The sequence below is a fragment of the Oryctolagus cuniculus genome, chromosome 1, assembly GCF_051225735.1.
Source record: "Oryctolagus cuniculus isolate XC-2025 breed Fujian yellow rabbit chromosome 1, ASM5122573v1, whole genome shotgun sequence".
NCBI classification, from domain to species: domain Eukaryota; kingdom Metazoa; phylum Chordata; class Mammalia; order Lagomorpha; family Leporidae; genus Oryctolagus; species Oryctolagus cuniculus.
Window position 1 is genome coordinate 129,752 of NC_142867.1, and position 21,322 is coordinate 151,073.

The 21,322-nt window shown below is 65.7% G+C and overlaps 2 protein-coding genes across 8 annotated transcripts; one reads left to right on the top strand and one right to left on the bottom strand.

Annotated features, from left to right (window-relative positions):
* Window positions 1-7,260, top strand: PKP3 (plakophilin 3). The gene is made up of 14 exons (XM_070053793.2): window positions 1-222; window positions 1,307-1,502; window positions 3,165-3,244; window positions 3,383-4,011; window positions 4,108-4,231; window positions 4,308-4,512; window positions 4,944-5,118; window positions 5,308-5,425; window positions 5,492-5,662; window positions 5,779-5,964; window positions 6,128-6,281; window positions 6,400-6,592; window positions 6,682-6,769; window positions 6,938-7,260. The coding sequence occupies exons 1-14, from the start codon at window positions 136-138 to the stop codon at window positions 6,971-6,973; spliced, it is 2,442 nt and encodes an 813-aa protein (XP_069909894.1). The 5' UTR covers window positions 1-135; the 3' UTR covers window positions 6,974-7,260.
* A 543-nt stretch (window positions 7,261-7,803) lies between these two features.
* Window positions 7,804-20,877, bottom strand: SIGIRR (single Ig and TIR domain containing). 7 transcript variants are annotated; one of them, XM_089306550.1, is made up of 10 exons: window positions 20,748-20,877; window positions 11,131-11,289; window positions 10,021-10,219; window positions 9,528-9,661; window positions 9,298-9,438; window positions 9,070-9,213; window positions 8,798-8,900; window positions 8,579-8,729; window positions 8,304-8,490; window positions 7,804-8,102 (listed from the first exon to the last, which is right to left on the bottom strand). In XM_089306550.1, the coding sequence occupies exons 2-10, from the start codon at window positions 11,135-11,137 to the stop codon at window positions 7,936-7,938; spliced, it is 1,233 nt and encodes a 410-aa protein (XP_089162676.1). In that variant the 5' UTR covers window positions 11,138-11,289; window positions 20,748-20,877; the 3' UTR covers window positions 7,804-7,935. The 7 variants fall into 7 exon arrangements, with proteins under 7 accessions (XP_089162676.1, XP_089162652.1, XP_069910060.2 ...); XM_089306526.1 differs by having other exon boundaries at window positions 9,528-9,625; window positions 20,700-20,854; XM_070053959.2 differs by having other exon boundaries at window positions 20,700-20,854.
* Between the last annotated feature and the right edge of the window lie 445 nt (window positions 20,878-21,322).

A 21,322-nucleotide genomic window follows, 5' to 3' on the forward strand; every position in this document is an offset into this window, starting at 1 on the left:
ATTTTCCACACGAAGCGCAGCTCCCAGGGAAGCAACCGGTCTGATGAGCTGGGCGTGCAGGGTGCCCACTCCGCCCTCCCGGGCCCCACAGTCCCGTCCCGAGCCAGAGGCTGCCCTGCTCGAGCGGGGCCCGGAATGGAGCCCAGGAGCCCTCAGCCGGCGGCAGGGGCCTCCACGAGGAGCCCGAGCCCAGAGGCCTGCAGGGCCAGGATCGCCCGCAGGGTAGGTCCCCCCACTCCTGTAGCCCCGCTCCCTTCACACTGATCCCCCCACCCCTCAGCACCCCCAAGGCTCTGTCCCAGCCCCCACCCTCCTTAGGGCCACGGCGGGGGGGGAGGGAGCCAAGTGCCTGTGCTCGGGAGGGACAGGGGCTCCTGGGGCCCAAGGCCACTCCTCCCGTCCCCCCTGGGCTGCCCCCTGCCTCCCCAGTCAACCAGGGGCCTGGCCTGGGAGTCAGGCTGGACCCTGAGCCCCTCAGAGCATGCGGGCCCTGCTCCCCGCCAGGCCCTTGGGCCCTCCTGCCCAGTTCCCATTCCCCCAGAACCCCTCAGCTCCTGCCCCCCTCGCAGCCTGACAGGCGCTGACAGGAGCCCAGGCCCCTCTCTGAGTCAACCCCCTGGGGCAGCCCCGCCCACCCCAGTCAGCCCTGCTGGGCCCTGACTCACCAGTGGTAATGGGCATCCCACCCCAGACCCGGAGGCAGCAGCGGGGGGGGGGGGGGGGGGGGGCTGGGCACAGCTGGCGGGGCGGGGGGGTGTCTCTGTGGATTGCAAGGACCACAGGAAGGACTGTCATGTCCTTGGTCCTAGGCTGACCCCAGCGGGCAAGCAGCTCTCTGGATGTTACCCCTGCCTGGGCTGCCTTGGGGCTACCCAGAGCCCCCGCCTGCTCAGGCTCCTCAGTGCCCCCCCTTCCTACCCCACCCCAAATCCTCTGCCAGGCTTGAGAGCTGGAAGGGCCCGGGACCCCTGCCGGCCCTGCCCTGGGGTGGGAGAAGAGGAGGCGGGAGCTCCGGGCCCAGCAGGGCCTGTTCTTCCGCCAAATTCCACCTTAACCAGGTGGTAGCCCCTCCCCCCAACCTGGCCCAGGTGTCCCCGCCCCCAGCGAGCTCTGGGCAGGGCAGGCCCAGTCTCCCGCCCGGCTCTGGGCGCGCCCGCGGGGAGGGGACTTCAGGGACAGGGCCTCGAGGGACAGGACGGTGAAGACGGCCCAGGCCGGCGGAGGCCGGGGAGGCCCAGGCCAGGCAGATCAGCCCGGCACCGCCGTCGCCATGCAGGACGGTAACTTCCTGCTGTCGGCCCTGCAGCCCGAGGCTGGCGTGTGCTCCCTGGCGCTGCCCTCAGACCTGCAGCTGGACCGCAGGGGCGCCGAGGGGCCGGAGGCCGAGCGGCTGCGGGCGGCCCGCGTCCAGGAGCAGGTCCGTGCCCGCCTCCTGCAGCTGGGCCACCAGCCGCGGCACAACGGGGCAGCCGAGATCGAGGGTGCGGCGGAGGCAGCCCGAGGTGAGCCCACGCCGGGGAGCGTGGCGGCGGGCGGTGGTGCCGGGCGTGGTGGTGCGCGGGGCAGAGGCCGCTCGGCCTGGAGCTCGGCCCTTGACTCACCGCGGCCTGCTCTGAGTCACCTGCCAGGCCAGGGGAGCGGCTGCGGGTGGGGCGTGCCACCTCCCCAGCTGGGACCCCAGATGGAGCCCAGGGGTACCCCAGCGTCCCCAGGGCCTTGGGCCCTCCCCGTGGGTGGCGGAGCGGGAGCAGCACATGGTTGGGCTGGCGGTCGGCAAACCCGGAACACGGGGAGCTGGGAGACACAGAAGGGCTGCGGGCCCCCCAGGAATGAGAACAGAGATGGGGGAGGGGGTGTGAGGCGTCCTGGGCCAACGCCAGGGCCTGCGAGGACCAGGGGCTCCCTGTGGGACTGCAGCCGCTGGACAGCAGGAGTGACCCAGACTCCCTGGAGAACAGAGGGCTGGGTGCCCCTGCCAGCCAGACCCAGTGGCAGAAATCCTGGCCCAGCTGGTGTGTGCATGCACACGCGTGTGTGTGTGTATGGGTGCACACGCGTGTGTGCATCTAAGGATCCCACGGGCACTGGGAGGGCATGGCTGTCACCCTGGAGACATCCGGCCACAGCAACAGGAACTGGGGTTGCACAGGGAGACAGATCCCCCAGAACACAGGGGCCCAGACCTCCACAGGATCCTTGCCCAGGACTGGCCTCTAGCCAGGATCAGCCAGCAGGGGCTGGCCAGGGTGGCCACTCCCTGGGCCTCAGCCTAGCTGGCAGCTCAGTCGGTCCCAGGGGTCATGGGGTGGGGGAGGGGTTAATTACCACCCTGGCTGCCCTGCCAATTAGGGGGAGGAGGATTATAATTTGGGGGTGGGGGTCAGGCCCCCAGGCTGGGGGTGTGCCCCCCAAGGTGAGCCTCACCAGCGTCAAAAGGGTTAATAGCCCCCGTCCAGAAGCCTCATTAACCAGGGTGGGTCTGGGGAGTGTGCAAGGGGGAGGAACCTCACACAGTCTGGCTCCTCAAGCAGAGGCTGGCCCACTCCCCGCACCCCTGCCCCAGGCCTGGGAGACTCTTCGCCCACTCCCAGGGGCTGGGGTCCCGGCATCAGCTGGCTGCTCCCAGTGCTAGACCCTTAAGTCTGTGCCACCTTGGGTTCCACCTTTACCGGATGGCTTCTGCAGCACCCACTCACCCCTCCGCCCACCCACTCACCCATCCATCCACTCACCCCTCCGCCCACCTGTCTGTCCACTCACAGTGGAGTCAGGCGCCAGCTGGTGTGTGGCTGGATGGGGTGGGTGTGGTCCCTGCCTTGGGCACTGCCCACAGAGCAGACCGGTCCCAACAGCCTGTCCTTGGCCAGTGCAGCAGCACTGCCCTGTGACCACAGCACGGATGGGGTCTGGGCTCGGGAGGAATCCAGAGGTCAGTGTGGGCCGGGGCAGGCTGGGCCCCTGACGGGACAGCAGAGCTGGTGGAGGAGTCCCTGGCCGGCTTCCCCAGCAGCGGGGGGTGGGGTGGGGGGAGGAAGCCACGGCGGGACGGGAGCACGGCCCTGGCCTCCAGCCCTGCGCCTGAGACGGGGCCCTCGGGAAGGCGAGGTGGTGGCCAGCACTTTGCTGTCTGGCCAGGCCGGGCTACCCCCTGTCCTGTCCCCCAGGCACATCCAGGGGTCAGTACCACACCCTGCAGTCTGGCTTCAGCTCGCGTTCCCAGGGCCTGAGTGGGGACAAGACCTCGGTGAGTGACAGCCCCAGCCCGAGGGTGGATAGTCCGCCCCGCAGTCCAGACAGGGCGGGGGGCTCTCGTGTCAGAGAGTGGGGCCCCGGGCGGGGCCAGCCCCCAGCAGACCCCTCACTGCTCTCTCTCCGCCTACAGACCTTCCGACCGGTCGCCAAGCCGGCCTACAGCCCGGCCACCTGGTCCTCTCGCTCAGCCGTGGACTTGAGCTGCAGCCGGAGGCTGAGCTCGGCCCACAACGGGGGCGGTGCCTTTGGGTCCCCGGGGTACGGGGCCACCCAGCCCCCGCTGCCCATGCCCACCCGGCCAGTGTCCTTCCATGAGCGAGGGGGGGTAGGGAGCCGTGCCGACTATGACACGCTGTCCCTGCGCTCACTGAGGCTGGGCTCCGGGGGCCTGGACGACCGCTACAGCGTGGTGTCCGAGCAGCTGGAGCCCGCGGCCGCCTCCTACAGGGCCTTCGCCTATGAGCGCCAGGCCGGCTCCAGCTCAGGCCGGGCAGGGGGGCTGGACTGGCCAGAGGTCATCGAGGGCCCCCCCAGCCGGACCATCCGTGCCCCCGCCATGCGGACCCTACAGCGGTTCCAGAGCAGCCACCGGAGCCGGGGGGTTGCCGGGGGAGTCGGGGGGCCTGTCCTGGACCCCGTGGCCCGGGCACCCTCCGTGCGCAGCCTCAGCCTGAGCCTGGCAGACTCGGGCCACCTGCCGGATGTGCGTGGGCTGGACAGCTTCGTTGGCCACCGCAGTCTGCAGAGGCTCAGCAGCGGGTGAGCCACTGAGCCTGGGGGAGAAGGGACGTCCGTCCAGCCCGGCCTGCCGCCAGGGCTCAGCCTGGCCCCTGACCCCTGACCCCCATTCTGCAGCTTTGATGACATCGACCTGCCCTCTGCAGTCAAGTACCTCATGGCCTCAGATCCCAACCTGCAGGTGCTGGGAGCCGCCTACATCCAACACAAGTGCTACAGCGATGCAGCCGCCAAGAAGCAGGTGAGGCCGCCGCGCCCCGGCCCCCAGCCCGCAGGGACCTCCCGAGCGTGCCAACGGCCCCTGCCTCTGCCCACAGGCCCGCAGCCTGCAGGCCGTGCCGCGGCTGGTGCGGCTCTTCAACCACGCCAACCAGGAGGTGCAGCGCCACGCCACCGGCGCCATGCGCAACCTCATCTACGACAACGCCGACAACAAGCTGGCGCTGGTGGAGGAGAACGGCGTCTTCGAGCTGCTGCGGACGCTGCGGGAGCAGGACGACGAGCTACGCAAGAACGTCACCGGTGCCCGCGCCGCCCCGCCCCCGGACAGGAGCCCCACCCCCGGACAGGAGCCACGCCCAGTTCTCTGTCTCCGCCCCCGGACAGGAGCCCCGCCCACGGGCTCTGTCTCCGCCCCCAGGACAGGAGCCCCGCCCAGGGCTCTGTCTCCGCCCCCAGGACAGGAGCCCCGCCCAGGGCTCTGTCTCCGCCCCCAGGACAGGAGCCCCGCCCAGGGCTCTGTCTCCGCCCCCAGGACAGGAGCCCTGCCCACGGGCTCTGCCTCCAGCCCCACATTGCGTTGTCCACCCCTTTGGCCACTCCCTGAGGGCTGCGGGCAGGGCCTCCGAGAGGCTCCTGGGAGGGGAGGGACCCTCATCTGCTCCCCTCACTGCCTGAAAAGCCCGAGGGGGCCCCTGGGAGGGCGCTGACCACCCCCGGCCCTGCCTGCCTAGGGATCCTGTGGAACCTGTCCTCCAGCGACCACCTGAAAGACCGCCTGGCCCGGGACACCCTGGAGCAGCTCACAGACCTGGTGCTGAGCCCCTTGTCGGGGGCCGGGGGCCCCCCCCTCATCCAGCAGAACGCCTCGGAGTCCGAGATCTTCTACAACGCCACCGGCTTCCTCAGGTGCGCGGTTCTTTAACCAGGGATTCGCTCTGACACTCCTAACCCACCTCCCACACTGAGGCGTGCACGTGGGAGCGGGCAGATGCGGAGGGGCAGAGCCCTGAGTGTCCAGCAGGGACTCGGAGCTGGGGGTGCCCCGGGGCTGGGCCCGGCTCCCGATGGCGGGGTCTGACCTGCCCCCACCCCCAGGAACCTCAGCTCAGCCTCCCAGGCCACTCGCCAGAAGATGCGCGAGTGCCACGGCCTGGTGGACGCCCTGGTCACCTACATCAATCACGCCCTGGACGTGGGCAAGTGTGAAGACAAGGTGAGGGCAGCCGGTGCAGCGGGGGCCCCGGGGCCCGGCGCGCACTGACCGCGCTGCCCTCCACAGAGCGTGGAGAACGCCGTGTGCGTGCTGAGGAACCTGTCCTACCGCCTGTACGACGAGATGCCGCCGTCCGCCCTGCAGCGGCTGGAGGGCCGCGGCCGCAGGGACCTGGCAGGGGCGCCGCCCGGCGAGGTGGTCGGCTGCTTCACGCCGCAGAGCCGGCGGCTGCGGGAGGTGCGTCCGGACACGGGCGGGAGGCGCGGGGCGCGCGCGGCTGACCCTCCGCCCCCTCCTCCGGCGGGAGGGGCGGGACGCGCCCGGCCCCGCTGACCCTCCGCGCCTCCGTCCAGCTGCCTCTCACGGCCGACGCGCTCACCTTCGCCGAGGTGTCCAAGGACCCCAAGGGCCTGGAGTGGCTGTGGAGCCCACAGATCGTGGGGCTGTACAATCGGCTGCTGCAACGCTGCGAACTCAACCGGCACACGACGGAGGCGGCCGCCGGCGCCCTGCAGAACATCACCGCGGGCGACCGCAGGGTGAGCGCGCCGGGCGCAACGCCTGCAGGACGCCAGACTGGCCCAGCGTGGCAGAGGGGAGAGGGGCCCGCGTATGGGACGGGAGGGGCCCCAGACGCAGCCAGGACCTGGGGGCCGAGGAGGTGTCAGCGCCCCGCCCACCCTCCCGGCTCCACCCCGGCAGTGGGCGGGCGTGCTGAGCCGTCTGGCCCTGGAGCAAGAGCGCATCCTGAACCCCGTGCTGGACCGCGTCCGGACCGCTGACCACCACCAGCTGCGCTCGCTGACCGGCCTCATCCGAAACCTGTCCCGGAACGCCAGGAACAAGGACGAGATGTGTGAGTCAGGCTGCCCCGGGGCCTGCCCAGCCCGTGGCCCAGTTTCGGATGGCACCTGGGGGAGGCGGGGAAGCGGAGGCGGGGCGGCGCTGAGGCTGACCCTCGGGGCTCCCGGCAGCCACGAAGGTGGTGAGTCACCTGATCGAGAAGTTGCCGGGGAGCGTGGGTGAGAAGGCGCCCCCAGCAGAGGTGCTGGTCAACATCATAGCCGTCCTCAACAACCTGGTGGTGGCCAGCCCCATCGCTGCCCGAGACCTGCTCTACTTCGACGGGCTGCGAAAGCTGGTCTTCATTAAGAAGAAGCGGGACAGGTGCGGTTGGCCCCCACACCCACTGCCTGGCCCAGGTCCTCCAGCCCCACCCCCGCCCCAGTCCTCACCCTCCGGTCCTCGTCCCCCAGCCCTGACAGTGAGAAGTCATCCCGGGCGGCCTCCAGCCTCTTGGCCAACCTGTGGCAGTACAACAAGCTGCATCGTGACTTCCGGGCGGTATGCTCATGACGGGGTGGGCAGGGGGTCCCGGGAGAGGGATGGGGACGTCCAGGGGCAGCAGGAGACCTGGGACCCAGAGACGGGGGCCCAGGCCATGCCCGGCATGGTGGGAGGACGGTGGCACGGGGCAGAGGGCCCCTGACGCTGGTCTCCTCCCTGCTGCAGAAGGGCTATCGGAAGGAGGACTTCCTGGGCCCCTAGAGGAGACCCCTGGAGGAGGAGGAGGAAGTGGAGCAGCTGGGGCTCCAAGGGACAGCCCCGGTACCAGCCCAGCCTGCAGGAGAAGGCTGGTGGTCTGGGGGCTCACAGGAGCTGCGTGTGCACCGTCCAGGGCCTGGCAAGGGGTGGGGGCTTGCAGCTGGGGCTTGGCTTTGCAGGGCAGGGGTGGGCAGCGGCGCTCGAGGCTGCTCTGGTGCACAGGGTGGACACTGGTCACACTGGCAGACCTGGGGGCAGCAGCACTGGGAATAAAGGTGGCTATGAACACAGTCCCAGCCCCGTGTGCTTCCACCTGGGACGTGCCGTGTTCCCAACCACAAACCCCACCCCGGGCTCACACACACACAGGCCTCCGAGGCCAGCAGACCTGGTCCCAGTGGGGACATGGGGAGGACGGCAGAGACAGCCGTGGGGCCGCCTGGGGAAGGCCCAGCACAGCTGGGGACTGAGGCCTGGCCCCTCCATGGGCTGCTCTGGATGCAAGTGCACCCAGCTCCCTCTGCTTGCCCTGGCTGGCACCAGGGGACTTGGCTCTGCCCTGGTGCAGGTGCTTCACCAGGGGTTCACACGCTGGCCACCTGGGACCCCCTCCAGCCAGGCCCTGTCACTGAGAGGCTGCAGTCCATACTGACCCAACCAAAACCCACTTCAGCACTCTTGGAGGCCTGTTCCCCTGCAGGGCCCGCGGGAACCAGAGTGGCTGGGGGCCGGGCAGGTGGCACACATCCCAGCTGACTCAGATGAGGCAAGGCAGCCCACAGGCCAGCAGCGGCTCCTGTCCACTGCCTTGTTCCGGGAGAGAGAGGCCCAGGCAGGGTTCAAAGACTTTTATTCTGTGGCATGGGGTGGGGCCCTGGAGCCACACCCATTCCCCAGGACCCCAGGAGTCCAGGCCCCGGTCTGTGGTGCCCCCAAGGCACCCCCTCGTGGTCCTGGCTCAGTGGCTACACATCACCCTCCGACACCAGGCAGTAGAAGTCGGTGCGGGCACTGTAGTTTCGTGAGCCGAGGTCCGAGACGTCCAGTTCATTGCCCCGGCCCTCGCCGGGCAGGGGTGCCCCACTCGTGTGCAGCTGAGCCGACGGTTCGCCAAAGACAGGCCCTCGGACACCTGGGGGTACAGCGGGGCCTGAGGCTGGGCAGTCCGTACCTGCCACGGCCAGGACCCACCTGCCGGCCCGGTGGTCCTAGGAGAGCAGGAGGCGCCCAGGCAGGCCCTGGGGTGAAGCCCCCTCAGTGGGCATCCATCCCTCCCCGGCACCCCGCTAGGATGCAGCCCGGAGGAGGTCAGAGTGGGGCTGGGCAGGCGTACCCACGTCTCCCTCGCGGTCTAGGCCCGGCTCCGAGTCCAGGGCGCGGCCCTGGCGGCCACGACCGACGATCAGCATGGGGTCCTTGTCCTCCTGCAGCCGCGTCTGCGGGTCTCCCTGCGCCGGCCTGTAGTGCACCTTCCGCGGCAGCGCCAGCTGCAGCTCCTTCCAGAAGTTGGACGACCGGGCCTGCGGCCGGGTGCGGGCCTTGAGCGTGGGGCCGGGCCGGGCATGCCCCTCCCGCCGCCGCCGCCCCTGCCCGCGCCCTGCCCCGCACCACGGAGCCCGGCCTCCAGAGCAGCAGCGTCACCAGGTGGCGGTGCTGGCGCAGCAGGTGCAGCGCGGGGTGCGCGGGGCCGCGCCGCTGTCCCTCGAAGGTGATGAAGATGGGTCTACGCGTGAGCTCCAGCAGCCGGCACAGGCCCTCCCTGCGGGGACGGCAGGGTCAGCAGCGGCGCAACCCGGGCCCCCAGCCCCGGCCTTGCGCCGGACCCACCGGAAGCTGTGGCTACACCAGGCCTGGCCCAGGAAGGCGTCCGAGAGCACCACGATGAGTCGCCGGCAGCGGCTCAGGTTCACCAGGAGGTCGGCGGAGGGCTCTGCGGGAAGGGGCGCCGGGGACGCGGCGGGGCGCTGAGCGCGGGGCGGGGCGCTGAGCGCGGGGCGGGGCAGTGGGCGGGGTCGGGCGCTGAGCGCTCAGGGAGCGGGCGCCGAGGCGGGGCGGGGCGGGGGCGGGGCCAGGCCGCGCGGGGCAGGCCCGGGCGGTACCTGCGCGCGGCAGGAGGTCGCGGTCGTCCAGGAGGAGCTTGTACCCGCGGCGCCGCTCCAGCTGCGGCTTGAGGATGAAGTGTACGAACTTGCGGTCCTCGGGGCAGTCGCTGTAGGAGACGTAGGCGTCGTAGAGCTTCCCGTCTGCGGGCGGCGGTCGGTCAGCAAAGAGGCCACGCTTCCCGGGGCCCGGCTGACCCCGCACCCTGCCTCCCGCCCCGCACGCACCGTTCACCTCCAGGTCGCCGTACGTGGCCTGGTACCAGAGCAGCACATTGAGGCGACACTTGACGTAGAGCAACGCCGCCAGCAGCAGGGCCAGCAGCACCAGGAGCGAGGCCAGCACCGCAGCCACGTGGCCGGCCATGCCTGCGGGAGCGGGACGAGCCACTGGCGTCCCAGCCCGGGTTCTCTCGGCCCCACTGCGCCCCTGCCCGCTCCCCCGGGCGCCCGCTCACCAGCTCGACGCAGAGTGATGGAGGAGGAGCTGGTGTTCTGAATGGAGCACGTGAAGACCCCGTAGTCGCCAGCACTGGTCAAGTTAACCCCCAGGACACTGGACACAAGCGCCTCCGAGAAGTTGGCTTCCACCCTGGGGAGACCACACCCCACCCTCTCACCTAGGCTCAGGAACATCAGGGGACCCCTCCCCACCACCCAGAGCCCCCTCTGTCCTGGAGTCGCCAGGGGATGCTCAGGTTTGGCGTCCTGGACAGTTCTTGGGGCACCAGCTGGGATGCGAAGAGAAGCCGGAGGGGTGTGGGTCTCTCAGTGGTCACCCTGGCCCTGGGTCTTCTGATCCCAGGCGAGGCTGGGGGCCTCATTCAGGCCATAGGACTCTGCTGGGCAGTCTATAGAAGGTGTCTGCAGGGGCCAGCAGACCCCAGGGGTGGAGACTGGGGCTGGGGGGTGGGCACTGGTCCATCTGGCCCGGACACCCTGGTGTCTTACCGGATGTCCTCTTGCAGGCTGTAGTGGCTTCCATTGCTCAACGGAAGCCCGTCTTTCAGCCACTGGACCGAAGGTTGAGGGCAGAGGGGCCCGAAGACCACCCAAGCCGTGCAGTTCAAAGCGACTGCACTGCCCAGGACTGGCCCCAGGACCTGGTCTCCAGGTGGGGAGAGGAAGTTGGGGGCCCTGCCACAGACACCTGCCAAGAGGACACAGGCAGTCGGTGGTGCAGAAAACACCCAGGCTTTGAGCTTTCTGCTGTGACCTGGGAAAGCAGTGGACGATGGCCCAAGTCCTTGGGCCCCTGCACCCACGTGGGAGACCCGGAGGAAGCTCCTGGCTCCTGGCTGTGGATCAGTGCAGCTCCGGCCATCACGGCCAATTGGGGAGTGAACCAGAGGATGGAAGACCTCTCTCTCTCTCTCTTCTCCGTATAACTCAAATAAATAAATAAGTCTTTAAAAAAAAAAAAGAAAAGAAAAGAAAAATTCAGGCTGTGAGTGAAAGGGGGGCCCGGTGATCACTCCGTGTCCACTCGTGAGTCCCAGGGATGGGGACAGCAGTGGCCAGGCCCTGGGTGACTTCCCTGTGCTCAGAGGGGACCCTTAGCAGTGGCCAGAGTTACAGCTGAGCTGGCACAGCCTAGTTGCCATGACCATCTGGACGCCGGCCTGCGGAGGACACGAGCCCGGCCCCCATGTCCCATGTGCACCTGTGGTAGAGCCCACTGCAGTAGGAGCCAGGCACTGTGCCCCTGAGCCTGCCACCTGCCTGCTACAGGGGTGGGGTCCTGACACTTCCACCCTCTGGGACCCTCTGCACCTTCCCATCTTTGAGTTGGGGTGGCCGGTCCTGGAGGGAGGTCTCAGTGGGCCCCCATCGGCCCAGGTCCACCCACCCCTTCCCCATATGCCTGGTCCCCCATGAGCCCGAGCAGGCAGCTGTAGGCAGGGCTGGGATCAGGAGCAGGGGCCATGCAGGGGGTGAGCAGAGACCTTTACTCTCTGGTGTGCAGCCTAGCGGGGAGCCTGAGTAAGGGCAGGCGTGCAGTGTGGGGCCAGCCTGCGAGGGCAGGGGTGGGGGTTCACACCTATGCCTCTGCCCACCTACCTGCCATGCTCTGCTGGGACCTCCTGGGGGTGGGCTGGGCACTGGCACCACCCCAGCTCCACAGGGCTCCTCGGCCACGCAGACTGGTCCACCAAAGGCTGGGCGGGACTGTTCTCCGGCCGCGTGGCCAGCTGGACAGGGCGCCTGGAGGGTCAGAGGCTGCCGCCATCCCCAGAGGTTAGACAGGAACAGGATGAGTTAACCAGTAACCGCTGGCCGGGAGCAGCAGAGGCCCTGCACCACAGGGGGGCACCCTTAGCGCTTCCAGTCACCGGTGTGGCATCACTCAGCCCGTGCACATGGCCTAGGGAGGCTCCCTCCACCCCCCGGGGCCACTCTGCAGTGGACACAGCACCAGGTGGGACCCGTCTTGGGCAGGCACTTGGCCATTCCTGGCTGTCCCCTGCTGTGGGTGCTTGGGTGCCTGTCACACGGTGGGCCCTGGGCACTCAGGTAGCAGGTGAGAAGCCCACCCCACTCACCCAGTGCCTGACGCTGGGCACGTCCACTCCCGGGGTAGAGTTTGTAGCTCCTGAGGTCCCCCAAGGCATTGTGGGGCCCTGGTGTCATCAAGGCCATCCCAGCCTGGGGGCCACTCTGAGAGGCCCCCCAGCACCCCGTCCTCGGGGTCCTCCACACTTCTGCTGACCCTGCAGCAGCAGCAGCCACAAATGCCCCCAACTCTAACCACCCTGAAGTGCTGTGGTCACAGAGGGCAGGGACTGGAAGTCCTCACTGGGCACCCTCGGGTCACTGTGTGCCACAGGCCATCACTAGGCTACAGCTCCCTCCCGGCTGAATGGACACGGGGACACAGGGGTCAGGACGTGGGTGAATGGACATGGGGACACAGGGGTCAGGACATGGGTGAATGGACACGGGGACACAGGGGTCAGGACGTGGGTGAATGGACACAGGGACACAGGGTCAGGACGTGGGTGAATGGACATGGGGACACAGGGGTCAGGACGTGGGTGAATGGACATGGGACACAGGGGTCAGGACGTGGGTGAATGGACATGGGACATAGGGGTCAGGACGTGGGTGAATGGACACAGGGACACAGGGTCAGGACGTGGGTGAATGGACACGGGGGACACAGGGGTCAGGACGTGGGTGAATGGACATGGGACACAGGGGTCAGGACGTGGGTGAATGGACACAGGGACACAGGGTCAGGACGTGGGTGAATGGACACGGGGGACACAGGGGTCAGGACGTGGGTGAATGGACATGGGGGACACAGGGGTCAGGACGTGGGTGAATGGACATGGGGACACAGGGGTCAGGACGTGGGTGAATGGACATGGGGACACAGGGTCAGGACGTGGGTGAATGGACACGGGGGACACAGGGGTCAGGACGTGGGTGAATGGACATGGGACACAGGGGTCAGGACGTGGGTGAATGGACACAGGGACACAGGGGTCAGGACATGGGTGAATGGATACAGGGACACAGGGTCAGGACGTGGGTGAATGGACATGGGGGACACAGGGTCAGGACGTGGGTGAATGGACACAGGGACACAGGGTCAGGACGTGGGTGAATGGACACGGTGACACAGGGGTCAGGACGTGGGTGAATGGACATGGGGACACAGGGGTCAGGACGTGGGTGAATGGACACGGGGACACAGGGGTCAGGACGTGGGTGAATGGATACAGGGACACAGGGTCAGGACGTGGGTGAATGGACACAGGGACACAGGGTCAGGACATGGGTGAATGGACACAGGGACACAGGGTCAGGATGTGGGTGAATGGACACGGGGGACACAGGGTCAGGACGTGGGTGAATGGACACGGGGACACAGGGGTCAGGACGTGGGTGAATGGATACAGGGACACAGGGTCAGGACGTGGGTGAATGGACACAGGGACACAGGGTCAGGACATGGGTGAATGGACACAGGGACACAGGGTCAGGACGTGGGTGAATGGACACGGGGGACACAGGGTCAGGACGTGGGTGAATGGACACAGGGGACACAGGGGTCAGGACGTGGGTGAATGGACATGGGGGACACAGGGTCAGGACATGGGTGAATGGACACAGGGACACAGGGTCAGGACGTGAACTGAATGGACACAGGGACACAGGGGTCAGGATGTGGGGCTGAGCGAGGGCCCTGCATCTGACTCCTACCCACCAAGACCCTGACACTTGGACAAGGATGACCCCCTCAACCTGGCCCTTCTCCTCCCACCTCTGCCTCACAGGCACCTGCCCAGAGGGCTGCCAGGGCTCCTTCCAGAAGGCTCTTGCGGGGGCAGCCTAGGGAGGTCCACGAAGAGGCAGAGTAACACTGGGGGCTTTGGAAGACGCCGCTTCCCACCCCCCAGCAGTGTGCACAGCACCCAGATGCCTGCAGGGGCTCAAAAACCCAAAACGCTGGCAAAGGCAGCCTCAGGTTGGCAGGAAGCCGGGGGACCCTGCTCAGATAGGGGCGCCGAGAGGCAGCAGAGGCTGGACCTGAGAAGCTCCCCTGCGACCTCCACCTGCACCCACGTCTGCACCTTCCACCTGGACATCCCACCTGCACCCCTGCACACACACCCCTACACACCTCTTATACACCTGCCACACACCTGCCACACATACCTCCTACACCTACACACCTACACACACCTAACACCTCCTACACCTACACACCTACACACCTCCTACACACCCCCTACACACCTGCCACACACCTGCCACACACACCTCCTACACCTCCTACACCTCCTACACACCCCCTACACACCCCCTACACACCTGCCACACACACCTCCTACACCTACACACCTACACACCTCCTACACACCCCCTACACACCTGCCACACACCTGCCACACACACCTCCTACACCTCCTACACACACCTAACACCTCCTACACCTACACACACCTACACACCTCCTACACACCTACACACCTCCTACACACCCCCTACACACCTGCCACACACACCTCCTACACCTCCTACACACCCCCTACACACCCCCTACACACCCCCTACACACCTGCCACACACACCTCCTACACCTACACACCTACACACCTCCTACACACCCCCTACACACCTGCCACACACCTGCCACACACACCTCCTACACCTCCTACACCTCCTACACACCCCCTACACACCTGCCACACACACCTCCTACACCTACACACCTACACACACCTAACACCTCCTACACACACCTCCTACACCTACACACCTACACACCTCCTACACACCCCCTACACACCTGCCACACACCTGCCACACACACCTCCTACACCTCCTACACCTCCTACACACCCCCTACACACCTGCCACACACCTGCCACACACACCTCCTACACACCTACACACCTACACACCTCCTACACACCCCCTACACACCTGCCACACACCTCCTACACCTCCTACACACCCCCTACACACCCCCTACACACCTGCCACACACACCTCCTACACCTACACACCTCCTACACACCCCCTACACACCTGCCACACACCTGCCACACACACCTCCTACACCTCCTACACACCTACACACCCCCTACACACCTGCCACACACACCTCCTACACCTACACACCTACACACACCTAACACCTCCTACACACACCTCCTACACCTACACACCTACACACCTCCTACACACCCCCTACACACCTGCCACACACCTGCCACACACACCTCCTACACCTCCTACACCTCCTACACACCCCCTACACACCTGCCACACACCTGCCACACACACCTCCTACACACCTACACACCTACACACCTCCTACACACCCCTTACACACCTGCCACACACCTCCTACACCTCCTACACACCCCCTACACACCCCCTACACACCTGCCACACACCTCCTACACCTCCTACACACACCTAACACCTCCTACACACACCTCCTACACCTACACACACCTACACACCTCTTATACACCTGCCACACACCTGCCACACACACCTCCTACACCTACACACCTACACACACCTAACACCTCCTACACCTACACACCTACACACCTCCTACACACCCCCTAAACACCTGCCACACACCTGCCACACACACCTCCTACACCTACACACCTACACACCTCCTACACACACCTAACACCTCCTACACCTCCTACACACACCTAACACCTCCTACACACACCTCCTACACCTACACACACCTACACACCTCTTATACACCTGCCACACACCTGCCACACACACCTCCTACACCTACACACCTACACACACCTAACACCTCCTACACCTACACACCTACACACCTCCTACACACCCCCTAAACACCTGCCACACACCTGCCACACACACCTCCTACACCTACACACCTACACACCTCCTACACACACCTAACACCTCCTACACCTCCTACACACCCCCTACACACCTCCTACACACCCCCTACACACCCCCTACACCTCCTACACACCTCCTACACCTCCTACACACCTCCTACACATCTACACACCTCCTACACACCCCCTACACACCTGCCACACACCTGCCACACACCTCCTACATACCTCCTACACACCTCTTATACACCTGCCACACACCTCCTACACACACCTACACACACCTACACACCTGCCACACACACCTCCTACACCTCCTACACACACCTAACACCTGCCACACACCTGCCACACACACCTACACACCTCCTACACACCCCCTACACACCTGCCACACACCTGCCACACACCTGCCACACACACCTCCTACACCTCCCACACCTCCTACACACCCCCTACACACCTGCCACACACACCTCCTACACCTACACACCTACACACCTCCTACACACCCCCTACACACCTGCCACACACACCTCCTACACCTACACACCTACACACCTCCTACACCTCCTACACACACCTAACACCTCCTACACCTCCTACACACACCTACACACCTCCTACACACCCCCTACACACCTGCCACACACCTGCCACACACACCTCCTACACCTCCTACACACCTCCTACACACCTACACACCTCCTACACACCCCCTACACACCTGCCACACACCTGCCACACACCTCCTACACACCTCCTACACACCTACACACCCCCTACACACCTCTTATACACCTGCCACACACCTGCCACACACACCTCCTACACACACCTACACACACCTCCACACCTGCCACACACACCTCCTACACCTCCTACACACCTACACACCTCCTACACCTCCTACACACACCTAACACCTCCTACACCTCCTACACACACCTACACACCCCCTACACACCTGCCACACACCTGCCACACACACCTACACACCTCCTACACAACTCCAGCACACCTCCTACACACACCTCTTACACACACCTACACACCTACACACCTCCTACACCTCCTACACACACCTCCTACACACGCCTACACACCTCCTACACACACCTCCTACACAACTCCTACACCTCCTACACACACCTATACACCTCCTACATACCTCCTACACACACCTCCTACACACACCTCCATACCTCCTATACACCTCCTACACACACCTCATACACACATCTCTTATATGCACCTCCTACACAACTCCTGCACACACCTCCTGCACACACCTCCTACATACCTCTACACACACCTACACTTCCTACACACCTCTTACACACCCGTCATACACCTACACACCTCCTACACCTCCTACACACACCTCCTCCACTTCCTACACACACCTCCTATACACCTCCTACACACACCTCCTCCACTTCCTACACACACCTCCTATACACCTCCTACACACACCTCCTACACACACCTCCTACACACACCTCCTACACACACCTCCTACACCTCTTACACACACCTGCTACACACACCTCTTACACCCCCTCCACACTCCTCCACCTCCTCCACCTCCTCCATACACCTCTTCCACCTCCTCCACTTCCTACACACACCTCCTATACACCTCCTACACATACCTCCTACACACACGTCCTACACACACCTCCATACCTCCTACACACCTCCTACACACACGTCCTATGCACCTCCTATAGCCCCTCCACACTCCTCCACCTCCTCCACCTCCTCCATACACCTCCTCCACCTCCTACACTTCCTACACCTCCTACACACACCTCCTATACACCTCCTACACACACCTCCTACACACACCTACACACCTCCTACACATACCTCCTCCACCTCCTCCACACTCCTCCACACTCCTCCACCTCCTCCATACACCTCCTCCACCTCCTCCACTTCCTACACCTCCTACACACACCTGCACACACCCCCTCCACCTCCTCCATACACCTCCTCCACCTCCTCCACTTCCTACACCTCCTACACACACCTGCACACACCCCCTCCACCTCCTCCATACACCTCCTCCATCTCCTACACTTCCTACACCTCCTACACACACCTCCTCCACCTCCTCCACACTCCTCCACCTCCTCCATACACCTCCTCCACCTCCTACACTTCCTACACCTCCTACACACACCTCCTCCACCTCCTCCACACTCCTCCACCTCCTCCACCTCCTCCATACACCTCCTCCACCTCCTACACTTCCTACACCTCCTACACACACCTCCTCCACACTCCTCCACACTCCTCCACCTCCTCCATACACCTCCTCCACCTCCTCCACCTCCTACACACACCTCCTATACACCTCCTACACACACCTGCACACACCTACACACCTCCTACACATACCTCCTCCACCTCCTCCACACTCCTCCACCTCCTCCACCTCCTCCATACACCTCCTCCACCTCCTCCACTTCCTACACCTCCTACACACACCTGCACACACTTGCTACACACCACCCGCTCAGCTCCCCCCACACCTGTCGCACCAGCAGTTCTCTGGCTCAGGCCCAGCGTCTGTTGCCCTGCACACGCCTGCACACACAGCTCACACCGCACTCCTGTGCCTCCTGCCAGGCTCCGGGTCTTGCACACCCACAGCGCACACCCCATACTGCCGCCTGCCCCACAGGGTCCAGCTCTGAACCCAGGTCCCAGTCCGCGGTTCACTCAGGGCAGCAAGGGGCACAGGATCACCTGGTTCCAGCCCTTCCCTCCTGGGCGGGGAGGTCGGCCATGGGCTCACGGCTGTGCTCGGAGCAGCCTCTCCTCCGCGGGGCCCAGGGAGCGTCTCTGTTTGTGTCACTCGCTCAGCACCCCTGGCTTCCTGGCCTGGCTGTCACATCCTCTCCCAGCCTAAGCCCCACCCACGCCCCCTCCCCTGGGGCAGCCGCTCCGCACCCCAGGCTCTTCCTGTCCCTCTGAGTCAGGCCAGGCTTCCTCTGGGGCCCGCCCCAGTCCACAGAGCCCTGCACTTCCCGTGCAGCCCGCATGCCTGTGTGTGTGCGCGCGCACGCATGGGGAGGGCTCAGTGTGTGCACATGTGGGGGGCACTCAGCACATGTGTGCACATGTGTGCATGTGGGGTGCTCTTGTGTGTGCATGTGTGGGCACTGTGTGTGCATGTGGGGTGCTCTGTGTGTGCATGTGGGGGTGCTCTGTGTGTGGGCACGTGTGGGCACTGTGTGTGCATGTGGGGGTGCTCTGTGTGTGTGCACATGTGGGCACTGTGTGTGCATGTGGGGTGCTCTGTGTGTGCATGTGGGGGTGCTCTGTGTGTGGGCACGTGTGGGCACTGTGTGTGCATGTGGGGGTGCTCTGTGTGTGTGCATGTGTGGGCACTGTGTGTATGTGGGGGTGCTCTGTGTGTGTGCACGTGTGGGGCACTGTGTGTGCACATGTGTGCATGTGGGGGTGCTCTTGTGTGTGCATGTGTGGGCACTGTGTGTGCATGTGGGGTGCTCTGTGTGTGTGCATGTGTGGGCACTGTGTGTGCATGTGGGGTGCTCTGTGTGTGCATGTGTGGGGCACTGTGTGTGCATGTGGGGGTGCTCTGTGTGTGCATGTGTGTGCACGTGTGGGCACTGTGTGTGCATGTGGGGTGCTCTGTGTGTGCATGTGTTCACATGTGTGCATGTGGGGTGCTCTGTGTATGCACATGTGTGGACACACAGCACATGTGTGCATATGTGTGCATGTGGAGGTACTCAGTGTGTGGGGTACTCAGTACATGTGTGCATGCATGTGCATATGGGGGGGTTCTCTGTGTGTGCACATATGCCTCAAGGAGGCAAGGGCCTGGCATGACGTGGGGGGGTCCCGGCAGTGAGAGCCACTGTGGGAGGGCCCAGGATGCCATGCTCAGCAGGCATCCTTCCTACTGCTGGCCTCTGACCTCGGACCAGCTGGGGTCTAGGGGGTCACTCGCAGCCAGCAACGGGGTGTCCAGCTGGGCTCCTTGGCCCTTGCCTTGACTGTCTCCCAGAGCAGCATCTGGGGACCCCGGCCCAGCACCGACTCAGCTTCACCAGGGCCATGGCTCAGCTTGGACCTGGCTTCAGCTTAGCTTCGGCTGGGGGCGGGAGGACAGTGCCCCTTTAAGGCGGACGCTGGAGGCCCGAGGCTGCTGGCTCCGCCGAAGTAGGGGCAGCCGTTGTCTGTTCTCACCTCTGGCCTGGGCTGTGCCTCAGTTACAGGTGGCTGGCATTGCCCACGTAGTGGACAAGGGTCTCCGGTTCCCCAGCCCCTGGCTGAGCCCCTGGGGGCACTTCCCATGCCGCCCAAGGCCCAGACCCTCCCAGGTCCTGGCGCTCAGGACCCTGGGACAGGAAGGCGCCTCTGCTTCCTGCGGCTCCTGCAGGAGCCCCGCCGTGCGCCCGCTCCGGAAGCGCCTGCCAATCGACGCTCTGCGCCTGGCCCCGCCACGGTCTCCCGCGGCTGCCAGCCTGGCCGCACCCTCACCCCTTGCCGCCGCCACCTTAGTCCCAAGTCCGCTCTGCACAGCGGGCACAAAAAACCCAACAGCCGCAGACACGCGCCCCTACAGTCCCGGGAGGCCCGCAGAGCGCGTCTCCGCAGAAATACACCCAGGTCCGGCCCCCCCGCGCGGCACTGCCCCGCGCCCCGCGCCCCGCGCCCCGCGCCCCGCGGCGGTTCCTGGAAAGTCCAGTTCTCTGTGCGCTGAGTCCGCAGCCCCTGTGACGGCCTGGACGCGGACCCAGCGCGCCCAGAGGGCTCCAGGAGCCGGACGCCCGGCTGTCCCCAGCTGTCCCCGGGGGCAGCCGGCCTCCGCACCCCCATTCCTCGCGGTGCGCTTAGCGGGCGCGCGCGGGGCGAGAATGCGCAAACGGCGGGGGCTGGGCGAGCACGGAGGGCCGGAGCGGAAGGTGCGCCCGCGCTCCTCTCCCACCCGCCCCGACCCCGCACTCCTGCGCTGAGAGTCAGAGGAAGCCATGGACCTCGTCGCGGGAGCGGGAAGGGCGGCACCGCCCCACCCCCAGCGAGGCCGGGAAGGGGCCCGGCCGCGCTCCGGCTTCCGGGACGCCAGCAGCCTGCCTGGCTCGGGGTCGGACCCCGGGAGCAGTGCCCGCCGCCCCCCAGCGGCTCCCGGGACAAGGAGCGCGCTAGGCTCCCCGACTCCGGCCCGAAGCGGCGCCGGGCGCCGGCGACCTGCGTTCCCCTCCGCAAGGCTGCGTTGTGGCTGCCACTCACCTGCTGCCGGTCCTGGGCTCCCGCGGCCGCGGGGGAGGGGCGACTCACCTGGGCCAGGTGCGCAGCGGCGACAGAGCCGGCGGCGGCAGGTGCAGCCCCGCCCCGCAGCCAGGGCGAGGGCGGACCTAAGTGAGCCGCTTTGCGCAGGCGACCGGCGCGCGCTAGCCCAAGTAGCTGTGGCCGCCTGACCCCGGGGGCAGTGGCCAAACCGACCGGTCCAGCCTGCGGAACCTCGGAGCCCCGTAGCTCCTCGCGGACCCGCCCCTTCCCCCTCTTCTGGGAGCCTGTGTGGGCCCCCACCACACGGCAGGAACAGACGGGCCTCGCTGGGCAAGGAAGCCCCAGGCCCGTGCCCGGCAGACCCACTCTCCCCGGGGCCATTTCTGTCCACCCCTAGGGTGGCTAGGATGTGGGAACACTGCCCCACCCCACCTTCCGGGAGCCAGGGCAGGCTCTGGGGAACCCAGGAAACACACACACTACACACACCACACCATACATGCTCCATACACACACATACACCATACACTCCATCTGTTAGCGGCAATGGGTGGGGGAGGCTGTGGACCTGACGCAGGAAAGAACTCAGACGTGAGACAGCAGTGGGCAGCGAGGCGGCAGGC